Here is a 26,095-nt window from a genome sequence, read left to right as displayed (position 1 = left end):
TATACAGTATTCTTCAGACTATAAGACTCACCCCCAATTTGGGAGGAAAATGGGGGTGCATCTTATAGTCCGAATGTAGCTTACCTGGCTTGCCGTGGTGGGGGGCTGGTGGTGGACTGGGATCACAGGTTATTAAATATTTTACCACATTTTTTTGCTTCAAAAAATTTTTTTCTATTTTCTTCCTCTAAAACCCAGGTGCATCTTATGGCCCTAAAAATACGGTAGTGCTCTCTCCATGTTCATCCGCGCTGTCTCAAAGGGTAAAATTTTCTTCTTTTTTATGCCAAGCGGTATTCCATTGTGTAAATGTCCCTTGGTTGTTTTACCCACTCATCCACTGATGGACACTTGGGCTGCTTCACGTCTTGGTGATTGTAAATAACGCCGCAATGAACATAGTACCTCAAAACATTAAAAATGGAACTGCTTTGTGACCTAGCAATTCCACTTCTGGGGATTTATCCAAAGGAACCTGAAACACTAATTTGGAAGAACACAGACATGTTATTGACATTTATTTGCTTTATCTTTTACTGCACGTTTACTGAGGGCCAGTGCTGTGCCAGGGGTTGGGCCAGGTGCCGAGGGTGTAGTGTTGTGCAGAGTCGGCTCCTCTTGTCTCTGTGAGCGCGCCGTGGTCGGAAGTCCTGATTTCAGTGGTCCTGGGACTGCTTTTATCTGCATTTCAGGGTTTTTTCCCCCTAATCATTTGCCTCTGTGGAAATTCAGAGAGTTACAATGTGCACTGTTGTTTTGATGTTAATCAATTAATTAATTTCCTATTCAGTTCTCAAAAGAGTGTGAAGTGAGTTATCAACAATGCACAGATATAGTAAGACTAAAGAGTACCAGACAATAAAGCACGACATCTAGTAAAAAGGGAGCAGAGGATAAAGATCTTGTTCTGGAGACCGTTTAAAGCAAGTGAACCCAGCACTCCGCTTGACTTTCAAGATGAGAGGAAGACAGAGTGAGAAGACAAAGGCACTTTGGAGCCTTTAAGAAAAGATGCCAGTTTCACAAAAGAAACCCACTTTTTCCTGGACCTAAATTCTATGTGGACTTTGCCTTTAGATCCTCCTATACGGAGTGCTGAACATGTTCTAAGGTGTGAGAAATAAGCATAATTGAAATGTTTATCTGTGTCCGCTCTGGGTGCAGATAGTAAGAGTCTGTTAGGTTCCTAAGGGGTTGGATTGGACGAGTGAGTGCATGTGTGTGTATTTGCAATGTCAGGGAGAAGAACAGTTTCCCAGAGTGTTATTTCACTGTAATGGTAAAACAAACGACCCCTGAAAGGTTAGAGTTGTGTTAGAGTGACATTTAGTGTCATCTCATGGGTGACTGGTAACATCCAGTTTGCTTCCTCCAGTTGTTTGTAACAGGGAGGAAACCTGGAGGGAGAATGTCCTCAGCGAGGCCTCTGTTGCTCTCCCCACTGGGGCTGGGGAGGCCTGAGCCTAGCTGTCAACCTGCCCTTCACAGCTGAAGCAAGCCTTATGTCAGCAAGGGAAAGGGGGGCCCAGTCCACCCCTCCCCCTCTCTTTTAAATTCCCAATAGGTACTGCACAGACCCCATCTTAGAGCAGGAAGGAAGACAAAGAGATTGGTGATGATGACGCTGGTGGTGGTGGAGGTAATGATGCACAGGACGTCAGGTACTGTGGGAGAGTGGCGACAGGCTTGGTGGAAGAGCTGGCACTCAAAGCACACCACGATGGCAACTGTGGCAGAGGGCAGATTACAGGCTTATGGTATATGGTAAGGAAGTCTGTGGAGGAGAGGCAGTTCATGGAGGCTTGGACACCGCTCTAAGAAATCCGGACGTGTTGGATAACAGTTGGTCAGGAAGAATTTTGAGGAGGGCCGTCTCTGACATACTTTGCCTTACATTTTAAGAGGCTATTTCTGCCAACAGTGTGGAGCTGTGCAATCGAAAACCACAGCCCCTAGTCATGGTACTATGTCGACCCAGGGAGACCTCTCCAGATGGGGCATATTTACAAATGCAGGAAGCAGAGGCTGTTTGGGGGCTGTCTCTGGAAGCCGCTGGGTGGCATTTGTTGTGGGTATGGCTTTGGTGAGTCACCTGAAGTCAGATGTCACATTACAGAAAGCCCAGGAGAGAGAGGCTGGCGAGGAGGCGGGGACTGCAGGTGTAGGGGAGAACTGGGGAGGAGTTTGGGCACTCAGGGAGGTTGGTGGGGGCTGGGAGACTGGGGATGGAGGCCGTGAGTCTTTTCTCCATTTTTCCCAAACAAATACTTAATAGCCACACATGCCCAAGTCCAGGATCTAACCTTTCCACAGGCTCTGTCAGGGTTGGGGCTCCTTCAGGTGGGAGAAAGCAAGGGGAGACCTCAGCCTTGCTCTTGAGAAGGACTTGAGAAGTCCCAAGGAGGGAGATCAGAGAGGTTAGGGAATTGGCCGTTCTCTGGGGGCCCGGGGCCCTACCCAGTGCCCTTTACGCCTCTGCCCCAGAGCTCCGGCAGAGGAGAAGCTTCGCATCCCTCCCCAACGCCCAAGCTGCAGCTCCGGGTGCAGCGCGGAGCCTTCCCCGGCAGGGGCGCTGGGAATCCGCTGATGGCCGGCTTTCATTCCGAGTCCCGATCCTGCGCCCACCTCAGCCCTTCGAGTAGAACTTTTCTTGGGGCGGCTCATCGCCCGAGGTCTTTGGCAACCCACAGACACCAGGACCCACCTCACTGTGGGCTGGATGTTATCACCAGCTTGGTTGTCCTGTCCAGCCTTCTCAGATCCCATTTTCCATCGCGGTCCAGGTGGAAGAACGAGTTCGCTAAGGCTGGGTCTCCGGAACCAGTGGTCGTGGCCCTTCCTCACCGGACTCAGATTCCCAGGCGCCTCTTCCTCGGCTCCCCCGCCCGCCCCATCCCCTTCTCTGGCTCACTTTGGGGCTCTCCTTTTCTCTCCCCCGCCCCTTTGCAGCACCACCACCTCACCTTCCACACCGCCCCCCCCACTTCAACTCTTCACTCTTCCTCCTTCCCCCTTCCTCCTTCTCCACCTCCACCTCCACATTCCCCTGCGTTTACCTCTTTCACCTTCGCCAATCTTTCTCTCCTCCCGTCCCCCTCCCTTAGCTCTGTCTTAACCATTCCCCACAAAGGGACTCTTCGCCCAACCCCCAAGAAGAGGAGAAGAGCCTGGAGGTCGACCAGCTCACCAAGCCCCCTCCCTAAATCCTGCTCTTTAAATAACTCCTCTTCCAGCTCCTACCATCTCGGCCTTTTCAATCTCTGGAAATTAGGGAGCTTCTTGGAGGCGCTGGCTGAACTGCAAGCCCTGGGACCAGTAAACCACGTCTCCGTGTGGAGCTCGTATTTATTACCTTCCTTCTCTCCAGCCCACCTGGACTCTCCCTCTACATGCAGGGCTCCAAGGGTTCCAGCTGAGCTTCTGCAGGGGGTTATGGGAGGGCTGGACCCTACCGCTGGCAGCAGACACTTTGAAAGAACAAGCGAGCTCCCTCGGAAATGCTCAGAAATGAATCTAGGCAAGACCAGGCGGGGTGGGGGTGTCTGGATCCTCCAGGTGAATGCCAGTCTCCGGTTACCACGGGGTCCCAGGAGAGTGCAAGCCCCTGATGCCACTGCTGCTCCCTTCCAGTTCTCTCTCCCGAGCCTTCTGCAGGCTTAAGGAACAACCGGGTTACGTCTATGCGCGTTGGGGGGCTGTGGGTGCACGGGGTGCTGGGAGAAGAAGGGTGTCCTGAGCTGTCTGCCTTGCTCTCAGTTCTGCATTTCTGACAACTCACAGGCATGAAACTGCTTGCCCAAAGCCCCAGCCCGAGCACACCTCCTTCCCTCACATGAACATATACACATACGCGTGCAAATACACAGGGAGCCGAGGACCTCCGTACACCCAGACAGCTCTGGCTCAGCCGGGCACCCCCACCCCGGGACTCCCTCCTCTCCTCACTCTCGGTAGCCTGCCCGCCTCAGCGCACGCAGGCGCACAGGAACACTCTACGAGCCCCCGCCCAGGCGGGGGTGCAGGCTGGTGGTGGTGGTGGGGGGGTGCATTGAGCAGCGGCAGGGGCGGGCCGAGGAGCCGGGAGTGGAGTCCCTGGTCCATCCCGCGCTCAGCTTCTGTGTGCTGTCTCCCCACGCACAGGCTCTGGCTGGGTTCCCCCTTGGCTCCCGAACCGGAACAGTTGGCGCTGAAAACACTTCACTCCTCCTCCTCCCTTGAGACCCCCTCTGTCCTCCCTGCGTGCTGTCTCCCCCACCCCCACCCACCCCAACAGGCCGGAAGAGTAACCCCCTAAAAGCTGCGAGAAGCGTCTCCTAACTCATCACCGGGAGCAGGTTGGAGGCTGGATTTCGGAGAGACTCTGGATTAGGGTCCAGCCCCTTCTCCTGGATCTGGCTTGGTTTTCATATTTTAAAAGAGGATTTTCTCTTTACCTTTGAACACTCCTTTTTTTTTTTAACAAAATTTCTGTTGGAGCTCGGTGGGGAAGATTTTGGGGGATCTTATTTTAAGGGAAAAAAACACCGAAGGGGCATTTATTATTTTTTTTTCCTGGGTTTGGAATCCTCTGGACAAGAGAGCGAGAGATCGAGAGGGAGAGCGAGGAGGGAAGAGTGGAGAGGACCCAGGAGGCGCGCCAGCCCCAGCCACCTTCTTCCAGGCGGCCCCCTCCCCATTCCCCCGACACACACTCGCTGGCTGGCTCGCCTGCACACGCACACCCCCGCGCCGGACCAGCACCTCGGCAGGCTCCACACACTCGGCAGCCCCAGCCTCGGCAGCCGCAGCGGGATGGAGGTGGCGCGCACGGAGCGCCCCGCAGGCTGGCCCGGGGCGCCCCTTGCCCGGACTGGGCTCCTGCTTTTGTCGACGTGGGTTTTGGCCGGTGCAGAGATCACTTGGGGTGCGACAAGCGGTCCTGGGCGCCCCGCTGGCCCGGCTTCACGGCCCCCTGTGCTACTCCCTCTCTTGCCGAGGGCAGTGGAAAACCAGTGGCCGGAGAAGCTGGCGACAGTGCGGAGAGGCGCCGCACTGGGGCACCAGCCAGGACGAGAGCCGCTGCTCCATCCAGGAGGCATCAGTGGCACAAAGAAGCAAAGAAAAGCCGGGGGGCTGTCCCCGGCAGGTGCACAGTGGGGACAGGACATACCAGCTACTGGCAAACCTGGCAGCTTGAGGAGGAGTCGCCGAGCGCAGCCCCCCAGTGCCCTGGAACGCGAGGACACCCGGGCCACTGCCTTATCTGATGGTTCCAAAGGAAGCCGTCCTCTGGCCAAGGGTCTCCGGGAAGAGGTGAAGGCACCGCGGGTTGGGGGTGCGGCGGCCGAAGAGCTCAGGCTGACCAGCACCTCGTTCGCTCTGACTGGGGACTCAGCCCACAACCAAGCCATGGTGCACTGGTCGGGACACAACAGCAGCGTGAGTACCCGCCCGGGCGGCGGTGGCGGAGCCCACTGACTCCCCACAACAAGGGAGAATGGGGGCAGGAGTGAGGGACAGTTACTGGAGGGTTTGGGGTGGGGTGGGGGGCGCTATGACTTTTAGAGACAACAGGTTCATCCAACGTCCCCCACGCCCCCAACAGGTTAGTGGAGTTTGTTGGAAGATGGTGTGTGTTAGTGTTTATTGGAGACCCCAGGATTGTGGCTGCTGTGAAAGGAGAAGAGGAAGAAGGGGCTTAAAGTTGAGCAGAGGAGGGATCTGTGGTCACTTTCTGTGGTGCTCGGCTTGGAGCGTGAGTTTTCCTGTTGGGCGATTCAATTCGTGGGTGAGAACACTGATTTGGGGAGGAAGCCGCTGGGAGAGGCTGGGCAGTCTGACATATCCCCGCCACGGCCCGGCGTCCTTCCCCCTTCTCCCCTCCAATCAGAAGGAAGGGAACACAGGACGCCCTACTCCTGCCGCCTTGGGGTCCCTGCCCGCTGTTTCCGGCTCACTTTCTCCCAGCCCTGGCAGTGAGCAGGGCCAAGCCTACCCGAGTCTGGCCTCCGGTGACACTGATTTCCCCCTCCAAACCTGGGCAGCTGCCCTGGAATGCTATGGGAGAGGCCGCAGAAAAGTTTAAAGTGTGGAGTGAAATTCAGCATCCATTCCGCACGCCTTGCCCAAGCACGCACAAGCACACACAAGCCTCTGAACAAAAAAACTCGCCCTGGCTGCTTCGTCCTGCACTACGATCAGCTCCGCGAGTGGAGTTGGGCGCTTTCAGCACACCTCTCCACTACTCCTTTCTCTGCGGCCGGGTTCCCCCAGAAGCGGCTGTATCGAGAGGTGGCGTCCTTGAGTCCACTCCGGTGGCTGTGAGCTCTGTCCGCTGCAGCCCCAGCAGAACCGAGCGCGCAGGGAGGGGTCTCTCCTCATCCACCTCCCCACACCCTGTGCTGTGCAGCCTAGCCTAGGAGCAGCGGGGGAATGGGCTTTCTGGGAGGAGGGGGCGGGCTCCCGCGATTTACTCCACTCCACTCACTTCCGCTGCCCCCACTTCTGCCAGTCTCACAAAAATCCTTTTCTCTGGCTCTCGGGATAGATGGCAACTCAGCGTTGGGCAGGAGGATGATGGATGTTTGCACAGGCAGCTTGGGGAGCTCGTTGGATGGGAAAGCACCGCCCTCCTCCCTTTGTGTATCTCTTCATGACTGGCATTAAAGATTTCGCTGGGAAATCTTCGCCTTGTTTTAACCGGGCCTGATTGGGGCTGTCGCGGGCTGGGGGGTGAGAAGCGAGCAGGAACAGGAAAGCTAGGAGCCTCCACAGCGCAGCACATCGGCAATGCTGAGCACAGACTCCCGGGTTCTTAACGACACAGCGCGGGTAGCCCAGCCTGGGTGCTGGGTGGGCAGGACTGGGTGGTGGCTGCTTCATCTGCCTCCAGTGAAGACCCCTATAACTTTGGAGGGGTCAGCTCTGGGTGTGGGGGGTGGGCAACGTGTCCCTTTGCAGGGATGGGTGATTGAAGACTTACAAGCTCCCAGGTGTGTGTGTGTGTGTGTGTGTGTTCCTTTCTGTGTTCTCACTGGATGAGGGGGATGTGTAGAAGTACATGTGTCCTAGGAGCAGGAGGTGATGTCCTTAGTGTCTGTGACTTTATTTCTGACGGACACATTTAGAGAGTATAAACTCACGCTGCCTGGAGAGTTTCCTTACACTTCTGCTTTTGTTTCAAGGACCCTGTGTGTGTGTGTGTGTGTGTGTGTGTGTGTACACAAAGCCCCTGAAGATGGGACTTTAGAGAGTGGTCTTTGTAAATAGGAGTTAAATGAGCACAGCCTTCTCTGCCCATCGTCTGTGCGGCTGTGCATCTGAGGAAGTGAGAAGGCAAGTCCTGCCCAGTGCTCTTTGGGGGACTGGCTCTCCAATGAAGAGAGGAACAGAGGGTCTGGGAAGTGGACCAGTTGGCCTTGGCATCCTTAGTGACAGTGATGAGATCTGGACAGTCCACAGACAGTCCCCTAGGGGGGACATCGGTTGTGCTGGTAGCCTGTCTTACGATCCAAGCAAGGGACAAGGTAGCCTAGATGGGTGCAGGGACCCCATGGTGTCCTCTTTCTCTGGTCCAGAGGACTGTGTCTTTTGCTCCTGGGCTGGGCCTGTCCCTTTTGACCACGCTTTGCCCACGGTATCAGTGAGAGAAGCTTTGTTGTGTACCAGGTCTGGGGCGCTGCGAGGGAAGATGGGGAAACACGGTAACGTGGCCCTGTCTTTGAGAGACTTTAAGGGAAGAACCCCCGCGAGAGTAATGAGGAAACAAGTTTCTGTTGCGTTACCTGGTTGGTTTCTTTCTCCTCTTTCCCTGTCCTGGGGGCAGTGAAAGGAGGCGCTCTAAATAACATCCAGGTGAGGCGTGCTGGGGATGGTGAACCTCCGCAAGGCCCCTTCATCACTGGTTTCGAAGGGGAGAGGGAGGGCCCAGGGCAGAGAACTTGGGCCCTGGCATCAGGCTCTTTTGACAGGAAAAGAGAATTCCATCTTCTCGTCTGACTTCATAAGTGTTAAACCTGTCCTGCTCCGGGAAGGCCTCCAGGGTAATTTACATGCTGTCCTCCCGGGTGCTTTTGTTGGAAATCATTACTCCATGTGAGTTCCTTTCCGGGGAGTTTTCAGTCCCCCGTAGAGCTGGAAGTTCAACTCCACTCCGCCAGTGTGCAGAGTCAGGCATGCAGAAGTGAACACGCCAGGCCAAGACCTCCATCCCACTGCACAGGTCCAGCATGTGCCCAGGGGCTCAGTGGGTAGAAGGATATCCTTGTCCTGGGCTTGGAACATGTGTTCACTTTGGGCCCAGGACTGGGGTGGAATGGCTTGTGGGGGCGGTTGCCCACCAGGCTTCAGACAGAAGGCATCAGGAGGGATGGAGCCGCTGTCCCTTGTTGACTGTTCTTACCCTGCCACGTGTTCTGGGGGAGAGGTGAGTGGATGTGGACTTGGAGCCTGAGTAATTTGCCATTTATTCTCTCCAGCTGTCTCCAGCTGGGATCCTGGTGATTAATGGGTTAGGGAATGTTTCACTAACACCCGGAGGGAGCCCTGTTCTCGTGGCTTACGGGGAAACAGCAAAGCATCACTCTTCCCTTCTCCTACAGAAGAAGGAAAGAGGCTCCCTACTTGGTCAGTGAGTTCGCAGGTGGCTGTGGAGAGCTGTGAAGGCCTCCTCCTCCCTGGAGTTACCCTTGGTGGGGACCCCCATTCCTGCTATTGAGGTGACAGTGCTGCCCCCCCTTGGGTGGATCCTCACCCCTTTCCAGCAGCTCACCCCGGAGGCAGCCAGCTGCAGGCTGCCGTGACTGCAGTGTATCTGGTTGGAATGACTTGCCAGATAGTTTTCAGCTACTGTGCCCAACGCTGCACCTTGGTGAAGAGAAACGGGAGATGCTGACAATCCCAGGTCCCGACCCCATCACCCTTCCCTGGGTGTGCTAGGAGGTGGGGGACACGCGGATTCTGCCAGGCGGGATTTCATACCCTTAACTAACGCAGCTGAATTGTGTTCTAAAATATTTACTCCTAATGTGCAAAATAGTGGCAGACTTGATCAGATTAATTGTATTTCACTCACTTGAGCATCTAATTGTGGCTCCCAAACAGATTTTTCAAATAGCTTTTGGCTGGATTGTCCAGCCTTCATCGTGTCTGCTCACAGTCCCCAAAGTCACAATATCTTAATGCATTTCCCCTTCTCGGAGGCCTCATAAAGAAACCTGCCACAGCAGCCATTTGCCAAAAAGAATCTGTTTTTAATTAATATTATGGGGGAACCGTCTCCGTTGAGATGTCGCTGGGAAAGGCAGGCAGCACTAATTGCTGCTGGTCACTGTTGTCCTGGGGGAGGGGGAAGAGGAGGGGGCAGACCCAGGCTACTTGTCTGCTCTGTGCTTCCTCTGATGTCTGGCTTACAGAGTGTTATTCGCTTCTCAGATCCTGCAGCGGTTTCCAAAGCGAGCAGAAGTTGCGAACTCCGTCATTGGAAGGCCTGGTTGAATGATCGCAGAAATGCAGTGGCTGGGGCTTGCTTTGGAGTTGACAAGGAAGGAAGCCAGGCAGTGGCTTCTCCAACTGTGCTGGATTTAAGAGGCAGTGAGGGGTTGCAGCGCCAGGGGCCGGAGGCCCAGAGGGCAGAAGGGAGAAGTGCTTTCCCTCTGGCTGTGTAAATCCGTTATGTGACGGGGGTGGAGATTTAGGAACTGGATGGTGCGTGGGTCTTGAGTCACCCCAGAAGGAGTGGAGAGGGGCAGCATAAACAGGCTGAGATGGGAAGATGTGTCCAAAGGCTCCGGCTCTGCCCAAGGCTAGGTGTACCCGAGGCCTGGAGCTTTGGCTCACCTGTTGATCTCCTGCTTCCTTTGGCTCTTGGCTGGCTTGAGACCCTTCCCTCACAGGGGAATGTGTCAGAGGATGATTTTTCTGCAAATTTTGGGGAAAAGGGAGCTTGTGGAGGACGTGGAAAACACAGGATGCTCTTGCCTCTGTGCCTGGTGGGCCACTTTGAGGTGTCAGAATTGGCACTGTGGAATGGATGGAATTTGGCTGATGGTACTCACCCCCTTGGTATTGGTGGGTGGCTGACTTTGTTGGCATTGAGTAGAGATGAGAGAGCTCTGCCTTAACATGGAGTAGGTACTGTGTCCTGTTTGACCACGTGGGTAAAGGAGTCACAGTCCCAAGGCTCCTGTAGCAGAGGTTACAAAGAAATCAGAAATCCTCATCCTTTGGGATGTTGATGATTTTCTTCTCACTTGTTCATAACTTGACAGTTGCTATCACCAGGAGTATTTCAGATAGTATGTTCACATTCCAACTTGAGTACCTTTAGCCTTTCAGATTCAAATCCAAAAGACCCCTAGCCTGGCATCCAAGGCCCCTCACTGCGTATGTTCTGAGTCTGTTTCTCCAATTTTATATTTGACTGTTCCCTGGTTGACTCCTTTGCTGTAGCTAAGGCAGCACCTTCATTGTCCCAAGCCCCCTCTTGACTGGAAGCCTTAACTATTGAGGTCACCCTCTATTGAGATGCACCCATTATTCACAGCTCAGTTCAAGATTCAAACACAGCACACACCCCTCTACAGAACCTTCCTTAAAAGCGTTTATTTCCCCTTTTCCTAAGTGCTTATAGAATTCACAGACTGCCTTACCTGTGGGGTGGGGCAGTCTACTGCCCTCTCTTAATAGCATTGAATTTATACACTTGGCTTATCATTTCATATATGAATTTTAACATAAGGTTTAGAGGCATCTCTACTCCACTCAGTAAGATAGGAATAGGGACTAGTCAGCAACCCTGGCTCCTTCCTCATGTACTCTGGAGATCAGATGGACTCACATGAGATATTCAACCCAGTGTTAGGTGTTTCCTCTGTATGTGGCAGTGTTCTGGGCCCTGGGGCTGGTAGGGGTGTGATGGAGAGAGAGGACAAACAAACATAAGACAGTGTTTGCCTCAAGTTCCTTCCCATATGCTTTGGATATGAGACTACTCTTTTATAAAGTTAAATAACACAAGATAAAAAGACTTACACCATGGGATGATATGTGGCTAATTGGCAGGTGGTTATTTCAGGCTATGAACTCAGAGGAGAGAGGGTCACTGGGAGAGACACTACAGGCATCTTGGACTCACGGAATGTCAAGGGTAGACATGCACTTGAAAATTGTCTCCATCACATCACTCAGCATTGAGATAAGGGATATGAAGCATAGACAGAAACACGGCACCCTACAGCTCAGACCCCTACTGTCCTTCCCATGTGTGTGGCTGTCCACTGCTCACTCCTGGTTTCCTCTCCTTGGGTTTACAGACGGTTTTCCTGACAAGAGTGTTTATGCATTTGCTTTTAGGTGAGATAGAGCGCTGCCCATTTAAAGGTAGGATAGACTGGGAATTAGGATGCGTATACATGAGGCTGGCCAGAGCAGCTCAGACATCTATTCTTCTTTCTATTTCCATGCTGTGTGCTGTGGCCGTCCTGCCCACCCACCCTGGCCCACCCACCGCCATGGCTGCAGGCAATAAATACCAAGCTCATTAATGTTAGACAATCTCTGTCTTCCTAATCATTGTTAATGGGGGCCTCTTGTGAATCACCTCGTTATTGGCGTTAGTGAGTGAATCAAGCCTGGTTGCATCATCAGGAACATTTTGCTCATTTATTTTGATCAGTGTAGTTTGGTTTCAATTATTTATGGAAATGCTGTTCTTTATAGTGCACTAATAAATGTGCTATAGTAAATTTTTAAAAAGTAATGGCATCTAAGAACTTCAGGGTCACACAAATAGCTCTCTGCTACTAACTCCTCAAGATGGTAGGGACCTGGGGCACAGGGTTGGGGCAACCATTCAGGGCTCTTGGTTAGTCAAACTGTACCCAATGCTAGGTAGGGGCTTGTTACGTAGATACACTGGAAGAGAACCTAGTTTAGGAGAATAGCTGGAAATAGAGCCGTTGTAGGGTAACCAAGAATCCTGGTAGGTTGTGGGTTTAGGATTCTTTAGCCTGGGCGTGATGGTATGACTTTGTATGAATTCATGCTTGTGGAGGATTCCCATCGTGAGCGTGAGCCTTACTTACTGGGAACACGAAACAAGGGCATGCAGTGAACAGGAGCATGGGTTCTGGAGCCAGCTGCCGGGTGTGATCGCTGCCTCCGTCTCTTAACAGTTGTGGGACATCAAGTAAGTCGTCACCCTTCATCTATAAAAAGGGGGTCCTGATTACAGTACCTCCCCTTGGGCTGTTGTCAGACTTAAATAAAACGCACATAGCACATCACTGCTTAAAAGGAGTGCTTGGCTTGTTGCAGTGAGTCCTTTAGATACTTATAGTCAGTTTGGTTGTTATTTTGATACTGGAAGGGGCTTTCCCTTCCTGTTCAGATGGAAATCTTGAAACAGAGGAAGGAGGGGCTTGCCAAAAGTTTTCCAGTGAGCTGAAGGCAAAGCCTTGGCTAGAAGCCAGTTCTCAGTGAGATGCTCATTTCAACCACCTCCCCGAGCCCGTGGCCTCAGCTGTTGTGATATCTCTCTGTCTCTGTGTGGTGCTGAGATCCACTGCAAATGAGACGGGGGAGTGAAAGGTTCCTAGAAACCCACACTCTGAATTTGTAGTAGAAATGGTTAAAATCAGATGGTTTGGAGCAGGTCACAGATTACACTAATTCACAACTGATAATTTGAACACCTTTTCCAGGGTTTCACGGAGTGAAGGGTTGATAAATGTATTCAGAAAGATGAAGAGTAGCTTCACTCGGCCTGGGTGTCCATGATTACCCCTCACAGTGACGCATGGAAGACTTTCTGAAGAGAGTGAGAGCAACGTGGGCTGCTGGCTGGCAAATAGAGCCCATAGCGCCCAAGGCTCATCTATGTCAAGGTCATGAGATGGGCCTGATGGTCCAGGTTTGCTTCTCCTCTCGATCTCCCAGCTTTGCTTTGTGCCTGATGCGAAATGAGGATATCTGCAGCTAGAACTATGTGCAGAGTACTTGTTGCCTCTTTTATAGAATTACCATACTGGCCAAAACATTGGTATTCTATAGGGATTGACACCCACTGAGTTACAGGTGTGAATTCTCTTTTTGCCCGCACCCTGTGCACCAGAAATGGAGTCTGAGGTTCCCACACAGACCCTTGAAGGAGTGTTGTCCCAGGAAAGAAGTGGAAATTAATAGGATGAAATGGCAGAAGGATGCCCCACGAGGAACTGTCCCACAGTAAAGAAGAGCAGCAGCCACCTGCAGGTGCATCGTGTGAGGGGTTGTTTGATGGCCCGTAAATGAATAATTGATTGGTAACTGCTTCGTGGCCAATACATTATTCATGCAAGACACAGGCTGGAAGTGTCCGAAATCGTTTAGCCTCTTCCTGCAGAAAACGGGAAATGGATGCTTTGTACAAATATTCTGTAGTCCGTTCAACCCATGAATGACTCAACTAAGACTGTAGATATAAATTCAGCCAGGCTCGGTTCTCCCATCCCTTCTGCCTTTTCTGTCATTGTGCCTCTCACTTCCTTGTGCATGGTGGTCGGTCCATAGGAGCTTGTTGAGTTGAGTGACATAAATACTTTCTTAAATACTTAAAACTGCCTGAGTGAAGAAGGAATGCCTTGGGGTCGAAAAAGGGTCTGGCCTCCTCTGGCTGCCTCCAGACCCAGGTCTGCACTCCTGGGACGTCACAGTTGTCTGGCGCTGGTTCTCAGGTCCCACATGCCTGGCTCCGTGTTCTCAGAGTCTTTTTGGCATCTATGGTGAGGTAGGCAGTTTCTTTTCCAGATGGCTAGACTCAGGTTAAAGATTACGCTGATGCATGAGAAGTGAACTATTTCTTTTTAAAATCCGTTCTCAGTGGGAGATGGGGAGCAATTACGGAGGTGAACATTTTTTTTTTTTTTTTCAGGGCTGGGAAAGCAGCTCAAGCTGCCATTTCCAAATGTGGTTAAACGTAGTGGGAGAGCTTGTCTACAGTGAGAGTTTTAAGGCCATGAAAGGAGATGCAGAGAAGCTTGCTCTTTAGGGTGGCGGGGGTACCTTTGGAGGTGAAAGAGTCATTCATGTCACTGGGTTTTTTTCAGTGTCACTCGTGCTTGAAGGCACTTTCGACTGGAAGGTTTCTCAAAACTGGGAAATGTCTTTTCTGTTACGAGAAGGTCCCCAAGCAGGAGTGACTTTGAATAGGTCTCTAAGCCTTAGTTTCGTGGGCTGTAAAATGGGGATAATACCAAGCTTGTAGGGTTGTTGTGAGAGTTAACAGACAATTCATCCATATAAAGGGTCTAGCAGAGTAGGCGATTTCATTGGCTAAGAATGTTAGTTCTCATTATCTGCCCAGGCAGGAGGTAGGGCAGTCTGAATGTCCAGCCATCTGTTGCAGATAGAACGGTACCCTGCCCACAGCTCCTTGGCCCTCTCCTTGTTTCTACATGTCGGCCTGACTTCTACCCACGTGTACAAGGGCCTGTTTGCCCACTGGAACTTGCTTTGATCATGTAAGGAGTTGTCAGATTAATTCCCACCAAGGAGTAGGGAGAAGCGACCTATCACTGACTAGTGGGAGTTGGGTAAGTACCCCAGCTTCCTTGCCCTTGGGGACGGGACAGCTCTGAGGCTGGCTTTCTACACTGTCTCCCAGAGTCTCCGGGGGGGAGTAAGCCCCAGTGGCCTACCATCCAACTTGCTTGCCTTGTTGGATGCCCTGTCATTCCTCTCTCACTTTCCTGGTCCCCATCAGTATTACTTGGGATCAGCTCCCAGATAAACTACTTGAAGTCAAGTCATTCTTTCAGGGTATGTTTTTCTCTCTCTCTATATTTTATACAATATCCCTCATAGTGATTACCTTCTTATATGTGTGTGTATATATGTATAAATGTATCTGTATATATAAAGAGATTTACTGTCAGGAATTGGCTTACACTGCGTAGAGCCTGAGAAGGCCGTAATCTTTAGCAGGCAAGCTGAAAACCCAATTTTGCTAATGGTATATGTAGTTCTCCTTTGAGTCTGAGTCTGAAGCAGGAGAAAACCAATGTTCCAGCTTGAAGACAGTCATTCGGAAAGAAATAATTATTTCTTACTCAACCTTTTTGTTCTATCCAGGCTTTCAATGGATTGAACGTGGTCCAACCACATTGAGTGAACTGCTTTACTCAGTCTGCTGATTCAAATATTCATCTCATCCAGAAATAGCCTCACAGACACACCTGGAATAATGTTGGATCATATATTTGGGCATCATATGGCCTAGTCAAGTTGGCACATAGAATTAACCATCACACCAAGTTATGAATTTCCCTCACACTTTAAAAAATACCCTTAGAGCCATACCATGGTACATATTGGGGATGGAGATGAAGTCACTGACTCTGGTTCTGAGAGGGTCCCCCTTTACAGTGGCATCTTCCAGAAGAGAGGAACCCAGTCCAGGGTTACAATGAGTGGCAGAAACATGGGGTTGAAGCTTTGAGAAGAGGACACACACCTTTCAATTAGCCATCCACTGTTATTTCTCAGGGCTAAGGAGCCCCAGCTCACCCAAGGGCATGTGCTTGGGCTTCACAATACGCACAGGGTCCCTCTGACTGCTGGGATGGGGTCTCCTGACTGGGAATGGAGCGCAATTCCTGTTTTTCTTCAACTTTGTCAGGGTTTCAGCAGGGAGCATCTGAGCTTACAGTTGGGATCTTTCTTTCTAAGATAGCATCAGCAAGGGTCATCACGACAGGTTGTAAAGAATGTGGACCTGAGAGCTGGGACCTCTAGACTTGGGTTCTTGATTTACATAATCTTTAGCAAGTCACCCTTTCTTAGGTGTAGGTGAATAAAGACCCTTTCAGATGTGATAGCTTATATGTCTATGAATTAGAGACTTTTTTTTAAGCGGGTACATTAGTAAGGAGAGGTTCTCAATTGCTGATAAAAAATGTAAAATGCTTCTCTCAAGCATTCATACATTTGGCCTTATCTCAAGTATATGTGCATTCATTCATTCATTCATTCATTCCTCCCTCCTTTTTTTTGCTCAGTACACAATGCTAGTTTATTTGAATTTTCTGGGATTGAGGTTATTTTTATCTACAAAATGAAAGAGTTGCATAAATTGATGCAGGCCCATTTCACCATAAACTAGATGTGATATTAGGTCGATCATTTCCTTAGGTGTGAAATGGGGACAATTCTGTTTGCTCCCTTTACGTCATAGTTAAATAATGATGCTGTTGGAAGCATTTTGAAAAGAATGCTTTTTAAAGTGGTATGAACAGGGGTCACCATGAACTCATGGCATCAGCTCACCTTCCCTCTCCTTTATTCCTTCAGTAGCTGGGGGGCCTTCCACAACAGAGTTGAGACCATGTACCACATCCACATTTTCTTGCCTCTTCCCAGCACACATGAGACAGTTTCAGTTGCACGCATCCCAGGTGTTAAGAACTTTGAGATTCTTATTCCAGAAGAATGCTGTACAATTTATTTCAAGTCACATCTGATATAGGAAAATTCTCAGATGGCAGTATAATTTTGGTGTTTAAGAAAAACATTTGTTCCAGGACTTGACCTCTATTGGTTGCTCTGCCTTATTCCTTTCAAATAACATGTAGTATTGGGGAGCATCTGAATATGGCTAGTGATGCAGAATGTGAACAAGCATATGACGCACGCTGACACCCACAAAGCTTATTGTCTTCTGTGGGAAATACCACGTTTTGCTGTGTATTGCACACCCCCATGTATAATGCACACCCACGTTTTCGGCTCAAACTTTCAGGAAAAAAATCTTTATTTTAATTTTGAATTCAATCATTTACTTATTTATATTTAGATACTGTTTTTTTGTATTATAAAGGAATTTTAGCACTTTTGAACATGTTATGGTAGGAGACGTTTTATGTAACACATAATTACAAAGCACAAGAACCAGGTGTGTCAGGGACTACCCATGTATAATGCACATCCTTATTTTTCCCTCAAAAATTTGGGGAGAAAAGTGCGCATTATACATGGTGAACTATGGTACATATTAAATAAACATGGGCAAGAACAATGTGAGATAATTTAAAATATATGCCAGTTTGAGCATACTTAAGAAATACACTGAATGTAATCAAGATCACAGTGAGTGAAAACAAATATAATGTTTAAATATCATGGTTGTATTTGTTATTTACTACAAAACCCCGGAACAGGGTAGGAAATAGATCTAATTCTCATGACTAAACCTGTGTTACTTGGGGATGAGTTTGCCGATCTTTGAGGTAAAATAGATTATTTTAGGTTCTGACAGTTGCTCAGAATTCTGCCACATCAGCTTGGGCTACTTGTATAGCCTTTTGTGTTTTTCTTTTGAGTTTCTAACTTTTTTATCTTCCTCGTAGACAGAAGAAACATCTGTTTTCCACCACAATACTAAGATATTCCAGCTTCGTAACTGTATTGTTATTGGACATTCCAACTCATACGGATGGCTTTACAGGCCTGCTTCCCTGTGGTCATCTGGATACACTCTATTTTGCTGTGTGTAGCGCGCACCCACGATTCTGTGCACATTGTACGTGAGATTATTATGCCCATTATTATACCCATGGTGTGAAATCATTATACCTATGTATAATGCACACTCTTATTTTTCCCTCAAAAATTTGGGCAAAAAGGTGTGCATTAAACATGGAAAAATACAGTATCTATTTGTTCTACTCCTGGGGTAGTGCATCTGTTTCTTGGATTTCTTTTCTCTTATTGGGGGCTGATTTTCATTTTTCTATGGCATATCCTCAAATATTCTTTTTCAGGAAGTACATGAGAATGCTTATTCCTGTGTCCTCATATAAATATAGACAAATTCCTCTGAACTCTCAAAAGACCCTGGCTTGGTGGACAGATCACATCGTCACCTAGTGCCTCAGTGATACTTTCTATTTTTCTCATTCTTGGCAAGTCCAGCATTTATTTTGCTCTCACACTGGCTTGATGGTTCATCTGGACTTAGTAAGTTAGAGTCAAAATTTTTTTCCCCTTGGATCTTTGAAGTGCTTAGATTACTTGCTGGGTTTGTATCATCTGCTGTTTTTGGATTATAGGTGTCTCCCCTCCCACTCAGGGACTGATGAGGGTGGGGAAAAGAGTTGGAGCTGCCCGACTAGCAACACCCATGGCTTTGTTCAACTCAGTGACACAGAACCCTTCAAAAGGTCCTGACGCATCACACGCAGATTTATTCTAAAGCGACAGTGTGTTGTGGAGACCAAACCCTCTACAGAGCAGTTTGCCATAGACGCATTATCTAAATACCTTCCATGTAAAACTAATAGAAAAGGCAATTTTAGCTGCCTTTTACTTTAAAAATTAAAAATGGCTTTTAAAACTTCATCAGAATTCAACAGATACTTGTGGAGTGCCCTCTGCGTGCCAGGCGCTACTGGGGTCTGAGTTTGCAATGGTGAGCAGTGCTCTTGCGGGGAGGTCATGACACACTCAGAGACTGTACCAGGGACTTTTAACATGCAGAGGGCCGAGAGACAGAGGCAGATGAACTCAGACCTCCGAGATGCTTAGGGCCAGTGAGGTGAAGAGGAGAGGGCAAAGTGTTCTGGCACACGGCTTCTGGGGCACGAGGGGCAAGATATCTAAACGGGACAGAAAGGACAGGGTGGCTGGGGGCTGGTGAGAGATGAAGCTAGGCAGGCAGGGGTGGGTAGGACCAAGCAGGGCCTTATGAGCCCAGGGGAAGGAGTTTCTTCTTTGTCCTCAGAGCAGAGGGGTAAGCCACGGGAGGGTTTAACATAGCAGAGTAATACAATTAAATGGACATTAAAAAACCATTCTGACCACCCTGTGGTTTGGAGGAAGAATAGGATGGATGCTTGGAGACCAGTCTGTTGCTATAGATAAAGACCATGGTGGCTTGGGTGGTGGAAGTGGGATTGCGTGGGAATGAGCCAACAGAGGAAACACTCAGCAGGTATAGTTGATTTGTGTTGTTGGCTCCTCTGTATAATTTTTCATTACTCCCTATCACTCTTTTTGTACTGGGCCTTCATAGTTCCCTTTCTTGGTGGGAGGGACATCCTTCTCCACCTCCTAACTTTGGATTTGGCCTTGTGACTTGCTTTGGCCAACAGAAGAGATGCCAGTTCTAAGCTTAGTTAGCAAGAAGCATTGTGTAGCTACCTGCTGTGGTGAGCCTCTGTAGTGGCCATGAGAAAAATGCCCAGATTAGCCTACTGCTCCGGGGAAATAGTGAGCCTAGATCAGCCGAGCCCAGCCCAGCCAAGAGCAAAAGAACTGCCCCACAGAGCCCAGCTCTATCAGCCAACCTTGAGATGCCCTGCACATTTATGAGAATAAATGACTGTTGTGGAAATAGGTGGTTGGGTTTGAGTGCTTTGTTTTGCAGCATTTTTTTTCCAGCAAAAGCTAACTGATAGAGCAGGTAGGATCAATGTAACAATAGATTGGATGTAGAAGATTTGTGGGGTTGTAATTACAGTGTGAAGTGAGGCTCACCTATCTTTCGAGGTTATTAGCTTCATACGTGCTCAAGGCTATACTTAGGTGTGTCTTTTAGTGGTTTCTGGCCACTCATTTCTCTTTACAATTTGTAGCTTCTTTTTTTCTAGAGCTGAATGAGGTAGATTGGATTCTTCTAGACCATACATGGTCTGGCAGAATTTATTTTCCACTTTTTATTTCTCAGTCTCTCTCTAGCAGCCTCATTGGATTCCAGCAGAGTGTTCGAGCTGAGTGGTCCTCTGGTCTCTCAGTGGGGGCCTTCAAGCCCACACACTCAGTGTGTTCTTGTTAGAATTAAAGTCAATTACTATTGTAGCTGTGAAGACGAGATTTCACTTACTGGGGAGGAGGGGAGAAGTGTGGGGCCAGGGGTTTTCTCGGTCTTGACTGATTATTTAAAATATACTAGTGCTGATAAAATATTTAGCTTTTAAACAGCAAATTTAATATAGGGAACTGTGTTTTATTTATTAATGGCAGTGGCAGGGAGATTGGTAGGAGTTGTGCTAACGCGCCCTGTTGTGATTTTGCAAAGTATAGTAATTATTGTAATATTTTGTTGAATTATTAATATCTACTCTGCCTGCAGGAACATAAGCTTCTGCAGTTGAATTCATTTCAAGATTTGCCTTTCTCCCCTTCTGGTTTTGTTTTGTGTTTTCTTTCTTCCTTGCGTACATATGAATTTTTAAAGAACTGGAGCAGGGGTGGGTAGAGCTGATTACATTGTGTGGAGCACCATTGTCACACCCTGTGACTGAATATAGGCAGGCAGCAGCGAAAAACTGTTGTTCCCTGGTGGTGCCCTGCTTCAGCCAAGCCTGTGTGCAGTACCAGACTGAGGTATGCTGCGAGAACCGTGTCTAGGAGAGAAGGACTCATCAGGGTGCCTTTTCCAGGAGCTGGGATGAGGAGAGAAAATAGTAGGGAGGTCATGTGAGTGTGTATGTGTGCCTCTGAGGAGGGTCGATCTCACCTGCAGACGGAGTTGGCGGGTGTTTGGCTGCATGCACTGAAATGGTACCAGGCTCCCCTATTAATAGTTTCAACGACTGTGACTTCGTGTCTATTACTGCTCAGATGAGCTCAGTGTGTGTGACGATGATGATGTGATGATGATAGCTTACTTGCTGTATGAACGGGCTCGTTCCGCGATAGCACTCTACTCCAAGCACAAGGACATGTAGGAGCGTTCGCTTGGGTTGTGGCTAGACTGAAATGGGGAGACGAGCCTTCACGTCACCATCTACCAGCTTTATGGAACGGCCCGTCAGTCAACATCTGAGCCTCAAGTTTTTGAATCTGTGTAATACTTGCAAGGATTAAAATGAAGTTATATATATGAAAAGGCATTGCAAACCCTATATGACAGACCCGCTTAAGGCAATGTCATTGCTGTGGAATTATAGAAGTTGCCCCAGTTTGTAGTGTGACGGTGAGAGGCAGCAGAAAGCATTCTCTGCTCAGTTTCTTTTTGGCCCAAAACGTCACAATTCGAGAGTCATTCCCTTTGGTTAAACATCGTCCTCTCCAAGATTCTCTTAAAATAGAAATAATTTTAGAGTTGGAAAGAACATGTAGTGATCTGACCACATCCTTATCCAGGTGTGGAAGGTGCGGTCAGCAGAGGTTGTGGAGTGCCCACATTCACCGAGACAGTGAGAGCAACCCCCGCCCCCTCCCGCCCGCCACTCTCCATCTCCCTGGTTCCTAGCCCAGTGCTCTTTCTGCTGCACCCTCATGCACTTCAGTTTTCCATTAAGTTCCATGCGGTCTAGGGCCTTTTCTCCAAGTACAGAGCCTTGGGCAGGGTGAATACGTTGGATGACTTACGGGGTGACAGGTGCTTCGGGTGGCAGAGCAGTGTTTGGGTCAGAGAGCCCTCACTCTGAGTCTTAGCTCTCCCACCGACTAGCGGTGTGACCCTGGGCAAGTTCCGTTCCGAAACCCAGTTCTCTACTTTATAGAACAGGGGTTATGATCCTTATTCTGTGCATCTGTTGTCAGGGTGTAGTGAGCTTGAAATGCTTGGCAGGGCGCCTGTCCTGGGGCAGAAGATAGGTGACAGTGGGTAGGGAATGATTATAAAGTGATCAGAGGTCCTGAAGATGAGCCTCAGAGTGGGCCTACCTCCTGTGAACCATTGTGAGGGTGTGTGTCTTTAGGGGAAGCGGAAGCTGCGTCTCCCTGCCCTGTGATTTCCCTTCTCCCGATTGGGTGGTTTCCTGTAGAAACTCCTGCACGTTGGGAAGGTGGCCCTGGAGTGGCCCTCCCTTGCTCTTTGATCTCAGACAGGGACAGCTGTATCCCCATTCTGTTTTCCCCTGAAGGGGGTGGAGATGGCAGGAGGGTGGGATGACGGCCTTCAAAGAATAGCAGGTGACTCTGAAGATGGGACAGACGAAATGGCTTGCATCCTATGCTTCGAGGCTCTGTGTCATACAGGGCTTGGCTTCTTGGTTTCAGTTACCAAGGTGGCTTCCTACAAGTTGGTTTTATTGCTTATTTTTTATTGGAGCATTTATCCTGCTGCAGACAAATCCATCCTGACTCTCTCCTGAGCTGGGTGGGACCCACTGTGAATTGACAGGAAGTAAAGCCCACCCATGGGCTAACACTTGGGAAGAAGAAGGAGTTTCCAGGGACAGAAGGACGACGTCTAAAGCACCCCAGAGCCCGTGTCTCCTCTCAGGCGTGGGGGCGGGGCCAATGTTTGCTGAAAGCAAAACAAGAAAAGAGAGGGGTACAGAGAAGTGTGTCCAGTTCCCCTGCCTGGCCCTTCCCCTTCCCTGTGCCCAGTACCCCCTGTGCCCAGAACTCCCCTAAAGTACCCCCTACTTTTGTTGCTCTCCTTGCTCTGGAAAAAAAAAGTCCTACACTAGTCCTTTGCTCCTTCAGTTCCTTTTCCTGAGGATTTTGAATTTTATTTCCTAGCCTTATTAAGCTATAATCAATGAAACTGTATATATTTAAGGTGTTCTATGTGATTTTTTGATATATGGATCCATTGTCCAGCTAATAAATGTGTCCACTGCCACACAGAGTAGCCATTTCATTGGTGTTGGGAACATTTAAGACCCACCCTCTTAGCCAACTTTAAGTGTGCAACACCGTATTACTAACTATCGTCACCATGCCGTGCCTTCGACCTCGAGAACTTACTCATCCTATAGAATACACTTTGGACCCTTTTACTGACATCTCCCCACCGTCCTGCTGCCCGGATAATGTGCTCTTTGCGTTTAACTCTTTGAGGTCCCACAGGCATGTGACATCCTGCAGGATTTGTCTTTCTGTGCCTGCCTAATTTTACCTAGCATAATGTCCGTCAGGTGCATCTGTATTGTTGCAAATGACAGGAGGGCCTTCCTTTTTCAAGGCTGAATAATATTTCACACACCACATTTTCTTTAGCCATGCATCTGCTGATGGACTTACGTGGATTCCGTGTCTTACCTATTGTGAATCAGGCTGCAGTGAGCCATGGGAGTGCAGATATCTCTTGGAGATACTGATTTTATGTCCTTTAGGTATGCACCTGAAGTGTAGATTGATGGATCCTTTGGGACTTCTATTTAAAAAATTTTTTTAAAATATTTTATTTATTTATTTTTAGAGGGGAAGGGAAGGAGAGAAGGAGAGAAATATCAATGTACGGTTGCCTCTTGTGAGTCCCCTGCTGGGAACTGGCCTGCAACCCAGGCATGTGCCCTGACTGGGAATCAAACCGTGATCCTCTGGTTCACAGGCCCGTGCTCAATCCACTGAGCTACACCAGGCCCTGGCTTGATAGGAGTCTTCATACTGCTTTCCATAATGGCCGTACCGCTTCACACCCCCAGGAACAGCACAGGGGATCCCCTTTCTCCACATCCCCACCTTCTTTTTGAGAACAGCCATTCTGGCAGGTGAGACGTGGTATCTCGTTACGGTTTCGATGTGCATTTCTCTGATAATTAGTGACGCTAAACGTTTTTTTCATGTACCTGTTGTCAACTTTTATGTCTTTTTTTTGATACATGCATTTTATAGTTTGCCCTCCTAATGGTGAATGGGAATCTTCCACGTACTGGGGTGGTTTGGAGAGGTATTCTAGGGATGGCACCCCTGAAGTCATAGTCTGTACTATTTGTCTAAGTTACCCGCTTTCACAGCTGGATCAGGGAGAGGGAGGCCAGTGCCCTCCCAGGTCAGAGAAGCATGTTCCTCGCTGACCCATAGCAGAGCCATGGACAGACTCCCGTGGGGAGAGAGAACAGGGCTCTGAATAAAGATAAAGGCCCTGTGAAATGCTTCTATGGTGGACTTTCTTTGGTTAAGGAGAAGAGAAATGGAGGGGAGGACTATTCTGTTTTCCCCCTTAAGTTTTATTTATTTTTGGTTGACTCTATATGCCATTTCCACTTGAACCATTTTTAAGGGATATTGGTTGCATCCACGCTATTGTCCAACCAGCACCACTCTCTGTTTCCAAAGTTGTTTTCATTGCCCAAACAGAAACTCTAACTACTGAACTGTGACTCCCCGTTGCTTTGTTGCCACACAACTGCATTCTCTTGGTCAGTATCTGAGCAAGCATGGGGACTTCTAGTTTATTCCCGTTTTCTGCTTTTGATCCCATCCTAATATTTTCCTCCCCTTAGCCATTCTTCCCACTATTGGGGCTCATGGAGTTGGGAATGAAGAGCAGGCTTGATATTCAGGGTTGAGAAATGGGCATCTCCATCCTCTTCAAGTGCCATGCTCTTCATTTATAAAGGCTATCATACTTCCCAGCACCCAGAGATAGGTGCCTCCCTCCCTACCTGCTACCTTGTTCTCTCAAAACATGGATGGTTATGCCAAATCATTGACAAGCTGGCCACCCACATCTGTGTGGTCTTGAACTTGTGATTTTGTCTTGGCCTCTTATTAATGGGAGACTTGTTTCTGCATAGCTGAGATCTGAAACAGACCCACTCCATAGGTGAGTTATCTCCTATATTCATTATTACCATTGCCATTCAAAGTAGTGAATGATGCCAAACTATGCAGTTATTATGATTTGCGCCCAGATGAACAAATTCAGACTTGATCTTGGTCTTCTGGAGACTTGAAATCTAACATGAGCCCATGTAGATGGATGGAAATATCAAACCAGCATTGGAACCAAAAGCGAAGCCTCTGTGCATGGGGTCTAACATTTTTTGAGGGCCTACTATGTGCCAGGCACCAGTCTTGGGTGCTTGATATGTGTCTTCCCCTTTCTCCCCCACAGCTACTTGTGAGTTTGGGTTATTTTGACCCCTAACTTATGGGGGAGGGAACAGTGGTGAAGAGAGGCCACACAGATTGCCACGAGCACACAGCTTCACTTCCAGGCAGGAGCAGGATGAATAACACCTTGGAGATGAGAAGCAACGAGACGTGTTTGGGAACCAGGAGCGCCCGGGAGGAAGTGAGACTGAATAATGGAGGATCTGCAGGTCCTGCCGGCAGCCTTGGGTTTATTTTTGTCGGCAGTGGGCAGCCCTTAGTAATTGAGCAAGGGGGAAAGGTAATTAGCCACAGCATCAGTTGTTATCAAAATGCTACAAACCCCATTCTCCCTCCCTGGAGGAAAGGAAAACAAAGGCTCAGAGAGATGCGGAGGCTTGCCTGGAGGCTCCAGCCCATTGTCAACAGGCAGCAAGACCACAGGCCCACACTGCCCTGGCCCTCCTCGGAGGCTCTGACCCCTGCTGGCCACCCTCCTCTGCCTTCCCTGCTGTTCCCTGCCCACTGGCCTCCCCTCCTGCCTGCCTCCTCCTTTCCACTGTGAGCTCCATACAACATCCCCTTGTCCGTCGTTAGAGCAACCGGTGGGGTTCTGCTGCAATTAAAGGAGGCCAAGGGGAGGAAGCAAAGCAGAGCAAGGGGCAAAAGCAACCACCAACCAAACTTCTGATTTCCCACAAAACGCCCTAACAATTGCCATCTAGCAATCGGCTTTCATGGGAACCTGCTTGTCTTAAATACAGCAAAGGGAAACCCCATGGGATGCTGTGGGAAAGCAGGTAATTAAGTTCCCTTCAGGCTGCCAGGATGGGGACTTACTCCTGTTCTTGCCCTTTCCACCCTGCAGGGCAAAACCCGTCAAGTATGAGAGTTGAAAGAGACCTTGGGTGTCATTTAGTTCACCTTCTATCCCCTGGCAAGATTCCCTCCCCCACCCGCCTCTCCCAAGGTAGATTCGGACACATTGTTGCCGAGTTCCCACCCCCTCCAAAGTTCAGGCAGGGGAGGAAGACACTTCAGCCAGCAAGGAACTGGCCAATCAAACTTGTTGTCATTTACGGCACCCACTCCAGAAATGTCTAATTAATTCACTTATCCAATTAGCCCCTTGCTCTCTGAAATGCCTTTTCTTGGTTGCTGAGCAACTTGGGTAGACTTGCAACACATGCATGCTGCCGGTGACCGAACCAGTACTTTTCTGCTTCACCGTGGCACCCCCTACTCCTCTTACTGCACAGTAATGAAGATCATGTCCACCCATCTCCAGCCTTCTGACCTTCCCCGGACCTTTGGATGTGCTTGCTGCTGCCTTAACACATTTCTGAAGGTAATTTTTATGCCAGGC

General features: G+C 49.2%; 1 protein-coding gene across 1 annotated transcript in view; it reads left to right on the top strand.

Moving 5' to 3' along the window:
- Positions 1-4,571: 4,571 nt before the first annotated feature.
- SORCS3 (sortilin related VPS10 domain containing receptor 3) overlaps positions 4,572-26,095 on the top strand; it is a 557,219-nt gene continuing 535,695 nt past the window's right edge. Inside the window, exon 1 of the mRNA XM_037063981.1 lies at positions 4,572-5,418. Within this exon, the coding sequence (XP_036919876.1) occupies positions 4,792-5,418 (627 nt within the window). The 5' untranslated portion in view covers positions 4,572-4,791. The remainder of the gene's footprint in view (positions 5,419-26,095) is intronic.

This window comes from Sturnira hondurensis, unplaced genomic scaffold (genome assembly GCF_014824575.4).
Source record: "Sturnira hondurensis isolate 20B ecotype Veracruz unplaced genomic scaffold, ASM1482457v3 Scaffold0014854, whole genome shotgun sequence".
Lineage (NCBI taxonomy): Eukaryota > Metazoa > Chordata > Mammalia > Chiroptera > Phyllostomidae > Sturnira > Sturnira hondurensis.
Note: the sequence above shows the minus strand (reverse complement) of the source record. Positions and strands in the feature narration are given on the sequence as shown.